This window comes from Polyergus mexicanus, unplaced genomic scaffold (assembly GCF_030449975.1).
Source record: "Polyergus mexicanus isolate NDT 795.1 unplaced genomic scaffold, iyPolMexi1.0 SCAF_9, whole genome shotgun sequence".
NCBI classification, from domain to species: domain Eukaryota; kingdom Metazoa; phylum Arthropoda; class Insecta; order Hymenoptera; family Formicidae; genus Polyergus; species Polyergus mexicanus.
This window is the reverse complement of record NW_027223329.1, coordinates 4,311,031-4,325,774: the sequence shown is the minus strand read 5'-3', so window position 1 is coordinate 4,325,774 and position 14,744 is coordinate 4,311,031. Positions and strand designations below refer to the sequence as shown.

The window sequence follows — 14,744 nt, the reverse complement described above, 5'->3', positions numbered from 1 at the left end:
TTTCCCGTTAGTGGCACTTAAAAGTACCAATATGATATGCGAATCGAGGCGAATTTCATCGTTCGATAATTTCAAATGTAGCACCTTTCAGTGCCGCTTTGGCCAATGAAAAGTGCCGATTGGCGCTGAAAAATGCCGGTTGGCGCTGAAAATCGCCGATTGACTTCTCTTCCTTCTTCCCCTTTTGTCCTCATTTCTCTTGTTTGTTATCTTCTTCTTCCGCTTCCTCTGTATGCCTATAACAATCGACAAACTGTTTTTTTTTTGCTAGTTTTCATTATTGCGGAATGTAAAAGATTACAGAATGAATAATATGGCTAAAATTTTAGTGGACAATTCTCCGTCTGTTTTTAAATTTTTAACTCTTTTTACTAACGATGTTCAGTTTTTATTTCACCATTTTTTTAAATTTCTATTCTAATTCCATTACTTTCTCTCTTTTGTTTCTGTCTCTCTCTCTCATATGCAACTATTTATTCCATATGACAACAGCTGCATACATATCGTAGAGCACTTATTAAAAAGAGAAATAAACATTATACATTATTGGTTGTTTTCTTTTTCATTTATCATTATTAAATATATTATATTCAAGAGATGCAAAACAAAAAAACAATGTAACGAATAAAAAAAATGTTAAAAAATGTGCAAAAAATTATAATTTTAAATAGAAAAATAATATTTTTATATAAGTAAGCCAAAAAGTACAATATGTAAAGATATAAATATTACCATAAAAATAAGTACGGTCGATGAAAGATACCGAAAGAAAAAAGCTAAGATATTGCAATTAAACACTAAGCTTTGAAAAATGAGAAAATAGTTTTATATTATATTATTTTGTGACTTGCATTACTTTCATTTTATTATACATCAAATATATCATCTTTTTATAATTAAAAAAGTTTTTTTTCCAGGAGAGACAAGTTCTCTATATCCGACTTGACGAAAGGTGAAGCAGTACTGTCGTCCCATTGGATCCATAGTTTTGCTAACTCGGTACACGCGGTTGCCAAAGTTTTATCGTAATCGGGTATCACAAGTGGCATACCTGGCTTATGGAGCCATGTATCCCACTCGACAGAATTTAGCAACTAAAAATCAAGGTAGAAATTATCTACAATATTACAAATATTAATATTGCCATGCTAAATATTTTTTTTTGTGAAAAAGCAAATTACCTCGACTTCCTCCGAAAAATACTGATACAAATAATCCTTCCATATATCAGTCTTTATACTTTTGTACTTGTATGTATTCAAATAAGATTTTAGAAATGGTTCGAACACTTCTGGTCCATCTAAAAGCTGTTCCAGATAAAACAGAAATGTATGTCCTTTTTCATAAGGCACAATCGAAAACGCGTCATCAGGATCGACACCGATTAAATTTGGTATCAAGTTCGTTAGTTGATTGGTTTCGCCGAGATTTCGGTCGGCTATATCGCTTTAATATAATCAAAGTTATATTTATTTCAAAATGCTAACGCGTTAATCCTCATAGTGAAGAGCACGAACAATAGTGTCTTTCACGAATAACATCTATATTTGGTGATAGCCGAGATCAAAGCGAAAAGTAAGTTTTTCCGAAGGAGCGATTGTGTGTGTAGATAACGATTTCAGTGTAAAGTGTAAAGCATGACAATCGCTAAAAAATCCATTGTCGTCCAACGGCTGCTTTTTTTCTCGTGTTCTGGATTATTGGAATTACGACATTAATGTCTTAATAGTTTCATATTTATGATTCTTTAAACATAACAGCACGACCAGGTTTTACATTATCGCCAGTATCCTTCGCGTCAAATACATGTTTCGTTTTGATTTCGACTACCATTAAAGTATCGATGTTATTCGAGAAAGACATTATTCTACATGATCTCCGCTACAATGGTTGACGCGTTAGATTTTTAAGATTAATAAACCTACGATTATTAAAGCGAGAAAGCAGGCCGAAATCGCGACGCTTTTGCCGAAATCATTTGCGTCAGATACATTCTTCGCTTACATCTCGTCTACCGTTGAAGATATCAATACTATTCGAGAAAGACATTATTCTATATGATCTCCGGTACAAGGATTGACGCATTAAATTTTTAAAATTAATAAGCTGACGATTATTAAAGCGATATAGCGGGCCGAAATCTCGATGTTATATAAGGCTGTTCCGCCTTTATAATGAACACAACTTAGAAAAAGATACAATTCGTAAAATATTAATGGCGTAATTTCATTAGCACACAGTAAAATAATGTAGTTCTTGAACAACGCGTCAATTTCTTTAAAAATTGCTGTGATTCAAGAGATAGATTCATTAGACGCGAAGGACCCAGGCAAAGGCAACGCGATTTTGGCCCGTTGTATCGCTTTAATAATCGTAGCAGTTTTATTAATTTTAAAATTTAATGCGTCAATCCTTTTAGCGGAGATCATGTAGAATAATGTCTTTCTCTATTAACATCGATATCTTTGGCGGTAGTCGAAATCAAGGAGAAAAATTTATATTGCACGAGAGATATTGGCGATAATGTAAAAAATTTCGTCGCGCTATCATGTTTTAAGAATCATAAATATACAACTTTTAACACTTTAATGCCATAATTTCAACAATACAAAGTACGGAAAAAATGCAGTCATTGAACGATATCGGTTTCTTTAGCGGTTGCCGTATTTTAAACCGAAGGTATCTATTATCGCCGGTGCTCTTTCTGAATAACGTATTTTAATTTATGCAAAAAATAAATTTATATATAAATAATAAAAATATCCTAATAATGCTTTTTTCTATGACTGCAATCGATAAGAGATTAGTCGATATAGATGCTGAATAATATTTTGGTGGTTGGTCAATGAGATTAAAAACTTATAAAATTTCCTTGTCATAATTGATTAATGCAGTGTTTCGGAACATCTGTAGTTTTTTTCCAACCGTAGCGTAGCCAATATTACCTACTGCATACATGACAGTTATCTTAACCTCGCGTATTTCTCTCTATATTTATATTTTGTGTGATCGCATTTATAACTAGTTTCAAAATATATATTTGTAAGTTTTTTAGATTTTCTGATCTTACTGAAGTGTCATTGAATAAGCATTTTTTGCGTGAAAGTGTTTGGTTACCATAAGAATGTACAACAAATTCTTAAATGTTGCAACAAGGTACACGACAGTTATTTTAACCTCGCGTGTTTCTTTCTGTTATTATATTTATATCTAGTTATCATTTTGATAATTTTTCAAAATATATATCTGTAAGCTTTTTAGATTTTCTAATCTTACTGAAGTGTCATTGAATAAACATTTTGTTCGTGAAAGTGTTTGAGTATTATAGGAATGTACAACAAATTCTAAAAGTTTTGCAACAAGGCACTTTATAATTGAAAGTGAGTAATTTTATTATATTTTCATAATTCACATAATATTTTTAAGTATTGTGTTTTCTATTAAATTGAAAAAAAGACTGAAATGTGATGATGACAGTTATATGAGTAAGATTGTTGTACAAAGGAAAATGTTTAAATTCGTATGTATTAATATCATATCTTATCATTTATTTTTATTTTAGCAGGTAACAATAACAGATATTAATTTGGAAACCACACACAGATCCAGCGTGCACCAAATGTTAAAAAGTAATATATTACAAAGCACGAGAATCTTTTAAGCGAGAATTCAATATTATAGTCTCCGTTAATAGAATCTTGTGATCTGCAATGGAATGATCAACGCTTATTCATCAACTTGCAATATCTGTTGAAGCAAGAATAAAGTTCATCAGCGATTGTGCAACTACATTATAAAATAAATAATAATGTAAATATTGTGTGTTTTTTATTAAATTGAAAAAAGGATTGAATTTTGGTAATAACAATTATATAGGTAAGATTATTATACAAAGGAAAATGTTTAAATTCGTATGTATTAATATCATATCTTATCATTTATTTTGATTTTAGCAGGTAACTATAATGGATATTAATTTGCAAACCACACACAGATCCAGCGTGCACCGAATGTTAAAAAGGAATCCATTACAAAGCATGAAAATCTTTTAAGCGAGAGTTCAATATTATGATCTCCGCTAATAGAATCTTGTGATCTGTAGTGGAGTGATCAACACTCATTTATATTGATAATTGAAATAATAAGAACTTTGTATTGGTGATAGTATTAGAAGATTGAAATGACATTTGTATATTGCTTATATATTTGATCTTTTTTATTTATAGTGAAATTTGTACATTGTAAATAATAAATTTGTCTATGGAATGAATACTATTGAGATAATTTTGTAACTACATTATGTAATAAGTATGTTTAAGTTTTGTATGTTTTTACTTATTGAATTTAAAAGAAGAGACTAAATTGAATTTAAGGAAAAACAAAATCATGATGGTGATAATTGCATATATAAGTATGATTCCTTTACAAAGAAGAAAATCTTAATGTCTTGCTGTCTATTAATATTATATATGTTTATTTTGATTTCAACAGGCAACAGTAATAAATGAATATTAATTGGCAAAGCACGCACAGATCTAGCGTATGTCAAATACCAAGAAGAAATCCATTACAAAGCACGAGAATTTTTCGAACGGGACTTTAATATTATAGTCTCCGCTAATAGAATCTTGTTATATGTAGTGGTATGCTAATTCATTAATTGTCACTAATAGTTGAAATTATAATAACTTTGTATTGTTGATGTATTAGAATATTGAAATGACATTTGTATATTGATTTTCAGTTATTGAATAAATCATGGAAGATAGTGCTTTAACATATCACACTTTTATAAAGAGCATGTCGTTTTTATATATTATTATATGTACTATTTATGTGTATCTCTCTTTCATATATGCGTATATTATTGCACATAAATAAGTAATCCATTACAAAGCACGAAAAATCTTTTAAACTAGAGTTCAATATTAAAGTCTCTGTACATATAATTTTGTAATCTATAATGGAATGATCAACATTTATCTATGAACTTATATTATTCAATATTTGTTGAAGCAATAATGAAGTTTATCCTTTATAACTGAAATAGCTTTACTAGTTCAGAGTTTATCTCTTTCCAATCGTCGGATGTCGTTTGTGTTGTCAATTCTTTATATTTTTTTCATTAATTCTTTTTTATTCGTTTATTGTGTTTGAAATTTACTTGTGTATTTTAAAATAATTGATATATAGAATGTCGTTAAAATAATCGTTTCATAAAAAATAATAGTGTCGTCATATTAATCATATGATATATTATTGTAAATAGTTTTGTACTGTCGTTGTACTAGCCAATTGGTAATTTATTTCTTATACATATGTACTAGTACATTTTATGTTAAAAATAAAAGTAATGTATGCGTTAGAAAGTAAATGTACTCTTATGTATGCAATAAAATATTCATTTTTTAAATGTCGTCCAAATAGCCCTTTGACATACGTATATATATATATATATATATATATATATATATATATATATATATATATATCTATATATATATATATATATATAAAATAAAATAACATTGCAGGGCATTATATGTTTATACATATATATGTATGTATGTATAAACGTATAATGCGCTGCAATGTTATTTTATTTTCATAATGTTATAATGTTCAATAAAGATACAAATTATAATCAAACAAGAAACATGTTTTAATTTTACAATGATCATATATAACATGTATATTTCTATATATACAACGTTTGTATTTTTATTTTATTTATTAGTGTTTTGTTGTGAGCAAATCTTTAATCCCATGTCGTGTATATATATGTGTATATATTCATATATGTGTGTGTGTGTGTGTGTGCGTGTGTGTGTATTATAGTAAATGTGTACTAATTTGATAAAAGTAAATGTATTCATAAGCAACGGAATTTAAACTTTTACCAGTAGAAGCATACATTTTCTACTATAATGTATTGTAGTAAATGTATACATTGTCTAGTAAATGAATACATTTATCAGAAATAGACATTTTTATATTTAGGTGATACTTTTGCTGAAATCCTATCGTAAATGCATACATTGGCTAGTAAGTACATACACTTACTAAATTTACGCTTTTACTATATTATATATATATATATATATATATAGTATGATGTAGCTTTTTGTAGAGTTTTGTTTTGATTGCTTGTAATGGACAATAAATGTCATTGTACAAACATGTTTTGAGAATAAAAGATTAATTTCCCAAAAATATAAATAGATGATTGTTGATATTTTTATAACATTTCACAGGATTCTAATAGCGGAGAAAATTATAGTAAACTCTCGCTTAAAAGAATCTCGTGCTTTGTTAATCAATTCTTTTCTAGTGCTTCATGACAGATCTGCTGTGCAAATTACTATAGATGCGTAGGATATGTGGCTCTCAGTTCTGTTATATCTGAAATAGGCGTTTAAAAATATTAATAAATAGCATAATATATTAGAATTTCATATACGGAATAACTTTACTAGAAATATTATCAAATCTCATGAGTATATTAAATTATTATATTATATTATAGTATACGTACGTACAGTTTATTAAATAGCAGATTACCCTAAGGCTACGGAAACAGCAACTTGTATTGTAAATGACCTCTTTCACAACACTGATGGAGATATCGATATTTTCATAACATTTCACAAGATTCTAATAGCGGAAAAAATTTTAAAAAACTCTCGCTTAAAAGAATCTCGTATTTTGTTAATGAATTCTTTTTTAGTGCTCGATGACAGATCTGCTGCAAATTACTATGGATGTATAGCATACATGGCTCTCAGTTCTCTTATATCTGAAATAGGCGTTAAAAAATGTTAATAAATAACATAATATATTAGAATTTCATACACAGAATTCTTTCACGAAACTGATGAAGATATTGCACAAAATACCATGATATGCTATCTATAACAAAGATATGATTCATCACTGAAAATAAGAAAGATCTATTACTTCTTGGACTATTGCTAGGAATATCATTAAACTGCATTCTTGTCTTATTTCGAAGTATTTGAATACACAATACTTACTGAAATTGTGATGTATCTAATTGAACCTCAAAGAAGAATTTATCTCAGATGAAAATTACAATTAATTTAACTTTATATTTAACTGATATGTTTTCTTACTTCCTGATTACATTACGTTGTGTCTGTTACGTGTGCAATGACACCGACCGGAAAAAAGATTTGGAGAATTTACAGTCAAGTTTGATTCTTTAAAAATAAAAAATTAATTGTTACGCTGTGTCATTACGAGAGGTTAGGAAATCTGTCATAATAACTATGTCCAAAGCAAAGATACAAAATGGTATAATAAAATATATATATATATAAATATATATATATTATTTATGGACAGCACGTACCATATAAAAAGTAGAAATATGTTTATAATTATAAGCTTTTTCATCTTCTTTTTCTAATTATAAACGATTACAGCAAATCTGACAGCAAGAAATCACAGTTGTAACAGCCTTTTCTTAAATACATCAACAGTCAGAATGTATGAATATTCAGATGCGATACGCTTGATCGAAATGTGCGCAAAAGAAATGTGCGCAAAAGAAATGTGCGCGAAAGAAATGTGCGCGAAAGAACTGTGCACAAAAGAAATGTGCGCGAAAGAAATGTACGTGAAAGAACTGTGCGCGAAAGAACTGTGCGCAAAAGAAAAGTGCGCAAAAGAACTGTGCGCGAAAGAAATGTGCGCGAAAGAACTGTGCGCGAAAGAACTGTGCGCAAAAGAAAAGTGCGCAAAAGAACTGTGCGCGAAAGAAATGTGCGCAAAAGAAATGTGTGCAAAAGAACTGTGCGCAAAAGAACTGTGTGCAAACGAACTGTGTGTAAACGAACAGTAACAAACGTTTATTTACCAAATGAAATTAATAATAAATGTCAAAAAATTTCGAAATTATACATGTATACATGCGTGTGTATGTATTTCAAATTATACAAAAATATGTGTTGTGTCCAAAAGCAACGTGTCCAATTGAACGGTGCGCAAATAACATGTGTCTAAACGGACAGTGCGCAATTGAAATGTGTCCAATCGAATGAGCCTCTCCCTGAAATTTTCTCCTAGTTTGTCCTGCACTGTGGCTTTCAACGTTTTCATTTTTTCTCCAGTTTCACAACCCATGATCACTGTCCTCTTGCTTCCTTTTTTTAGCTTCGTTATTCCCATCGCCATGTTTTTGATATCTACCTTTTCTTTTATCAATTTTTTTGTAACTTCACTCTCTTGTTGAATCTTGGGTTTGATAATTATAACATTCTTTTTCTCTTTAATCGCTTCACTATAGCTCCTTTGTATTCCTCCTGTTGATCCACCTACTTCTTCCTGTATTATTCTTTTCAACTCTTCTAGCAGTTCCTGCTTAACATTTCCCAATTCTTCTCGAATTATTTCCTTGACCATCATTTTAATTTCCTTCTTGCTGTTTCATCTTTTATTTCTTTTACAATTTTTACCAGCCAATCTATTTTTACGTCAATAGTCGATGATCCACTCGCTCCTGATATTCTATTTCCACTACTTGGCGTCGTAAACGAACCTATAGATCCTGTAGATCCTAGCCTGTCCCTGCCGCCCCCGGTCACTGCCGATTCCTTCTTCATGTCTGCTTCACTTTCAATTGTAAATCTGTCAAATGGGCCAGAACACGGTACCAATTCTTGATTTTTGTCGTAAATCCTATGCTTGCTTACACATCCTGGATGATAAAACAGCTTAATACGATTCACCTGATAGTAAAACTTGCATGTCACCACCTGATTTTTTATTGTCTTTTTACATGCCGAGCATCGATATTCAGCATATTCATCGTCCATGCCGATAATTATCGGCCGAAACCGCTAATATCAGCGTTAGCGATCAGTCACCTCTGTTCCACCGTCACACGTCAGCATTTTTGTGTCCACCTTTAATGTCTATCTGTCGTATGAGACTTTGGTGTCTTAGACAGGAAATGCACTTCGACGCCCACAAATCAGCATATCCCGGCTAGATAACACTCATGGCTAATAACAATGGCTAATAACAATGCCAGTCTATGCCGCTATGACTTGAATAACTTTCTATCACTCCCCGTAACTATTTAACCGTTTAAAAGTTATTACTTTTGCGGAGCGATGTTTGACACGTCTTCTCCACGGAGAGAGAGAGTGATTGTAATAATTAATGAAAAACAGTGATTATAATCATTAATATTAAGAAGAATATAAATAGCAATAGCTTAAATATAAATGGCAATTGTAAAAAAGCAAATAAATAAAGAATGTAAAATTGCAAATAGTCAATTACAGAGTGAGCATGCCTGCATTATGCGATTCTAATTGAATTCTTAAATCGGTGATACAATTATTATTCATGGACTGTTGGGAAGGGAAGTTAACGTTCAGAGCCTGGTTGCCATTCGATTACTTTATGTTTTCATCAATTGATAAGTTTACTTGTTGGGGCTTTTTTACATGTTGCTTGCGACAGTCTGATATGTGGTTTAAAATTGCACATATGCTGTCAAATAGAGATATTAAAATTTTGTTTGAAAAGAATCATACGTAATCCAAAAATTCTTTGTAACTACAACGTTCAATATAATCTCATAATCAAGTTTATTTCACTTAATCAATATTTTGTTTTATTAGAATTATATATTTCTTTCTTGTGATTCCCATATGATTGTAACATACATAATAGTATCATTATTAGGCCATAAAAGATAAAATATAAAGAAGGTTCTAAAATAATATTGTGATTACCAATCTTTGATGTTAATAATATTTTATTTATAATTTTTATTAACATTTTTTAACAAAAATTTCACAATAGGTAGTTCAAATTATGTACTTTCTGAGATGTCAATAACGCGATTAAAAAAAAAAAAACAATTATTTACTAGAAAAAAAATCCTTAAAAGTAGTCTTTTCTCAGCCGTTACACAGATTTCCTTCCTAAAAATATTCTAGTTAAAAGATCTTTGGGTGCTTTTTCAGTCCCAATAATCCCATTTCTTAAGGTCGTCTAAAACATTTATCAAAAATGGGTTGCCTCCTAAACGTTCAATCTCAGCTCTCGCTTTCACATCCAAGTCTTCAAGTACACTTTTCGTGTACTTGAAAGAGCCAAATTTCTCTAACAATTTAACGCAATGTTGTTTCACTTCGATATCTTTAGTTCGTTGCCTCAGAATATCTTTATCAGGCATTATTAAGGAAATCTATATATAATAAAGTTCATAAATTATAAAGTTTCTGAAAAGTCTTTTGTATGTGTATGATATGTGAGATCATTTACATTTCTTTAGTAAATAAAATGTATTAATTAACAAAAATATTTCTGTTTTAAAGGAAAAAAAGTATTATATAAAAGTATTGTATAAAGGATACACATTAGTTGCATATCATCAGGATTCGTTGTAAGCGCATGAATAATGGGAAAGCTGAATTTTCCTTCACTCAAGTCCTCGCAATAACTCTTACTTTTGTTATACTATAACAAAAAATTATTTTAATTCTTTTTATTACTTATTCATTTATTTATGTATTATGTATAACGTCGCAGATATATTATTACTCACCTTATCGCTGCCCAAATTGCAATAATCATCGCGTATTTGGAAGTGCAAACTTAAAATGGCTACTAGCGATGATAAGTCTTCTTCGTAAGTTGAGAACAGTTTCATTAATCTTACTACCAAGTTAAAGAAACTACCCATCTCTGCAGAATTAGTTAATATTTTAATTTTTTTCATATGTAATTTTTTAAATTTCACAAAGAAATACATTGTATATAAGTATTAATATTGACTTTTTATTGCCATAGTCTTGTAGTCTGCCTCACTTGGACAGATGAGATTGTCCCGCCAAAAAATGTCCATTCCTTGACCTCTATGACCTTCCAACATTTGCTCCACATACACTTTTGTTGCCTGAAAAAAACACAGTTAGTACAATAATACAATAAATTATATTTTATCTAACAAGCAAACGTGAAGCTAATCTTTTACAATTTTAATGAGTTTGGTAATTATTCAGAATCACGGCTCCACCTGCAAATTGGTTGCAAATTTTTTACAGACTTTTTATGTTTAGAAAGAAATATAAATAACCATTTTTAGTTCAGGGAAGTCCAAAAAAAAGTTATAGACCAAAATGTGGAAATTTTAGAAAAAATTTAAAAAAAAGGAATACAAAAAAAATAAGAAAAAACCAAATTTTAGTTTTAAATGAGAAATAGATTTGGGTTATTTTATATCTTTCGGAAGTGGAACCCCTCCCCCCTAGGGGAGGGGGACGAAATCCACTGCATCCACGCTTTCCCTTTCTCATTCATACGACAATCGTGGGGTGGATCTCGCTTTGTTTTGTTAAATATATGCGTGGATACAGTGGGTTCTGCCCCTCCACCCCTATGGTGGGGGACACCACTTCCAGAAGATATAACCTAACCCAACCCAAATTTTCCGTTTTTTTCCACTTTTTTGGTTTATAACTTTTTTTTGAGCCTCCCCCCACTTTAAAAATTGTCATTTACATTATTCTCTAAGTATAAAAACTTATCCAAAAAATTTGCAGCCCATTTGCAGGTGGAACCGTGATTCTGAATATTTACCATGAGTTTTTATGAGCTTTATGTTATATATATATATATATGTATATATTAAAATATCATAAAACATGTATTTTTAAGAATACATAAAACATGTATTTTTAAGGACATATAAAATATGTATTTTTCAAAATGTTTTTTCCTTCAATCAAGTCTTAGCAGTAACTTTTACTATTTCTATACTATAACAAAAAATTAACCAAATTCTATTCAGTTTATTTAAGTATATATGATGTCATGGACATAATTCAAGAAGTGCATTTGAATTTTATATTTTTTTAAAATATTATTTGAGCACTTAGAAAAGAGGATAAAAGATCTTTATTTTTTCTTATAAGTATGATATGGTTACTTACTGCAGGATGTAAATTAATTGTTCGTTCCAAGGCGATAAATAATATATAAGTTGCAGCGCTTAGCGAGTTAGCAACTCCATAAACAGAATGAGCGACAGGAATACCTCTTCGCGAAATGGAATTATCTTGTATATCATCAATCCTGTAAAAAATAATAAATTATGATCTTATAAAAATAAGTATACAGGATTGCTTCTTTGATATAAATTCAATTTTATACATCTAATTTCAAAATAATAACATAGAAATAAATGTAATGTGAAAATGTAAGGATTATATATTGAAATAAAACACATTAATTATGACAATCAATGATCAATAAACAATGTTATTTGGTTTTCAGCTTTAAGCTATAAATTAATCAAATTAAATTATAAACTAAAGTCTAAAGCCACAATATATTTGAAAAACAACAATTTATATATATAATATTTGAAATCTACAATTAATATGCAAGATAATTAGTTTCTCGTTAATTCCGACAGAATCTGATAGTGTTATATAGTTTGATAAGTAAAACACAAAATAACAAAAATTGTCGTTCAATAAATTATAAAAAGAATAAAGTCACATCACAAAAGTAGTACTTCTTAATGCTAGAAAATTATATTAAAAGATATAACATAATATAACAATCTAAACATATAGTATATATATTACGAGAATTAAAAGTGTGCAATTGGAAAATATATAAAATACATAAAAAATCATATACTAATAGAGCAGAATGCAAACTTACATAATGCATGAGTTGCAGAGCATGGTTACTATTTCATTGATCGCTTGTATTTTGTCGGGCGATATTTTTAGCCAATAATTAAATGCATTAGCTAATTTCACAGTTATTTGTTTTCCAGGAACTTGAAGATAGTATCTGATCGGTTCCAACAGTTTCTACGAGAAATCAGGTAATTTCTTAGTCTTCATGTAATTTTAGTCTTTGAATAAGTGTAAGTCACCAAAATTTGTTTACTTATCACAAACAAATTTGGCCACATTGACCTTATCTTTAGGGCAGGTGCCATTTAAGAAAGAAGAAGAAGAATCGCAAACAAATCAAAGATTTAAAAAGAAAGAAAAAAATCCAATAGAAACACTAACTTCATCCTCCTGCCTGTCGTTGCTCAGAGAGTAATAAAACGGCTTATTTTCATGTGTATTCGTCATATTTCCAATTCGAAACGATATTTCTCTCTCCTGAAAAATTATAAGATTTCAAAGAGAATATAATATCTCGTATATACAATCTTACAATCCGTTAGAGACACAGACTTTTATCAAATTTTACAGACTTCTATTAGACATATTTTCAATCTCTTCTAGTTTTCTTCAACAGTCAAATCTTATAAAGCTATTAACTAATAGCTTTGTAAATTATCGATATCACAGAGGACCTTTAATACGCTATAAATGAAAATGAAAAAGATACAAAGAAAAAATATACTAAATTCTATTACTTTATTTTATCTGTTTTAGTATCAAGAGACACGGTAGTATCTCGTTAAGTTTATGCGCAGCAGTGAGGCATCCCATGTATTTATACGCGAATCGGCTGGTTGACCTTAAATTATTGGATCTCAATAATGGTTGAATCGAGCTCGGGTCTTAATTATATAAAGAAAATGTCTTTATTATTGTTTTATATGTATCATGAACAATGTTATTATATTCCAAAGCCTCAATGTACAAATTTTCCTTATTATTGTTATATTATATTATAATTACTGACCGTCGTCGGTAATTTAATACGTCAAAGTATAATATATGTTTACTAATCAATTCGATGTTATTAATTGGGTGTCATTAATTATTGTTATCATTAAGGGGGGAGCTTGGTGTAATTTACCAAAAGTAAGGTGATTTTTGGGAATTTTTGGGGGGAGAAACGGTTCAATAGATTTAGTTAAAAGTTTCAGAGCAAAAAAAAGTTTCGCGCGCGCGCACACACGCACAAAATCCGGTGGCAAAAATGCTTAGGTATTAGTGGAAACTATGTAGAAAAATGATTTGGGTGTGCGAAGGAAATATGTTGATCGAATACAAAATTTTGGAAAAAGTTTGGTTTATATTTGACTGCCCCTTGTATTATATTGTAAACCACTGACAGATATATGTGTAGCGATAGCGTTTAGACATTGTCCATTAATTTGTACATATTCTACGCGGTGATTAGTGAGCCTTCTTTTTTTATTATTAATTTTAATTTAAAATTTGACTGCAACAATAAATATTGTGTATGTCAAGTTTTAAAATACCAATGTAATTTGTTGATTCTATGCTGAAGATGGACTAAAAACGGTCCGAAACGTATATTTTCAATACACATTTATTACTAAAACTTAACAATAATAAGTTTTCGCACCAATACCCGTACCTTATTTGTCAATTTTGCCACTTAATTGTTATTACTCTGCCTATTGTTGTTATTATTCAATATATAGTTTTTGATAGTTCAACGTCACATCAACTACATATATATATATATATATATATATAAATATTTTTGATTGCATAGTCTTTAACATTAAACACTAATGCAGGGCGCATTGCGCATTTACATACATATATACATATATTTAATTATATTATTTATTTATTTATTTACATACCTTTCACTATTCGTATTTCAATAATCTGTCAGAATTCGTATGAGAGTTTGAACAGAATCGTACACACCAGATTATTAAACATGTACTGTTCTTGACCGTGATTCTGTACTCTTTATATATCTTTGATTTTACCCCTTCCCATTAATGATTTTATTAATGATAT

General features: G+C 29.6%; 2 protein-coding genes and 1 long non-coding RNA gene across 4 annotated transcripts; 1 reads left to right on the top strand and 2 right to left on the bottom strand.

Moving 5' to 3' along the window:
- Positions 1-896: 896 nt before the first annotated feature.
- Positions 897-1,863, bottom strand: LOC138936455 (leukotriene A-4 hydrolase-like). The gene is made up of 3 exons (XM_070301875.1): positions 1,754-1,863; positions 1,182-1,446; positions 897-1,094 (listed from the first exon to the last, which is right to left on the bottom strand). The coding sequence occupies exons 1-3, from the start codon at positions 1,861-1,863 to the stop codon at positions 897-899; spliced, it is 573 nt and encodes a 190-aa protein (XP_070157976.1).
- Positions 1,864-3,280: 1,417 nt separating this feature from the next.
- On the top strand, positions 3,281-4,230 carry LOC138936618 (uncharacterized). 2 transcript variants are annotated; one of them, XR_011447405.1, is made up of 3 exons: positions 3,281-3,380; positions 3,563-3,876; positions 3,957-4,230. It is a non-coding gene; the product is annotated as an uncharacterized lncRNA (long non-coding RNA). The 2 variants fall into 2 exon arrangements; XR_011447404.1 differs by having other exon boundaries at positions 3,954-4,230.
- A 5,695-nt stretch (positions 4,231-9,925) lies between these two features.
- Positions 9,926-14,661, bottom strand: LOC138936613 (terpene synthase-like). The gene is made up of 8 exons (XM_070302165.1): positions 14,582-14,661; positions 13,074-13,169; positions 12,712-12,866; positions 11,973-12,114; positions 10,816-10,936; positions 10,586-10,725; positions 10,395-10,497; positions 9,926-10,200 (listed from the first exon to the last, which is right to left on the bottom strand). Exons 2-8 carry the CDS (start codon positions 13,137-13,139, stop codon positions 9,998-10,000), a joined length of 930 nt encoding a protein of 309 aa, XP_070158266.1. The 5' UTR covers positions 13,140-13,169; positions 14,582-14,661; the 3' UTR covers positions 9,926-9,997.
- Between the last annotated feature and the right edge of the window lie 83 nt (positions 14,662-14,744).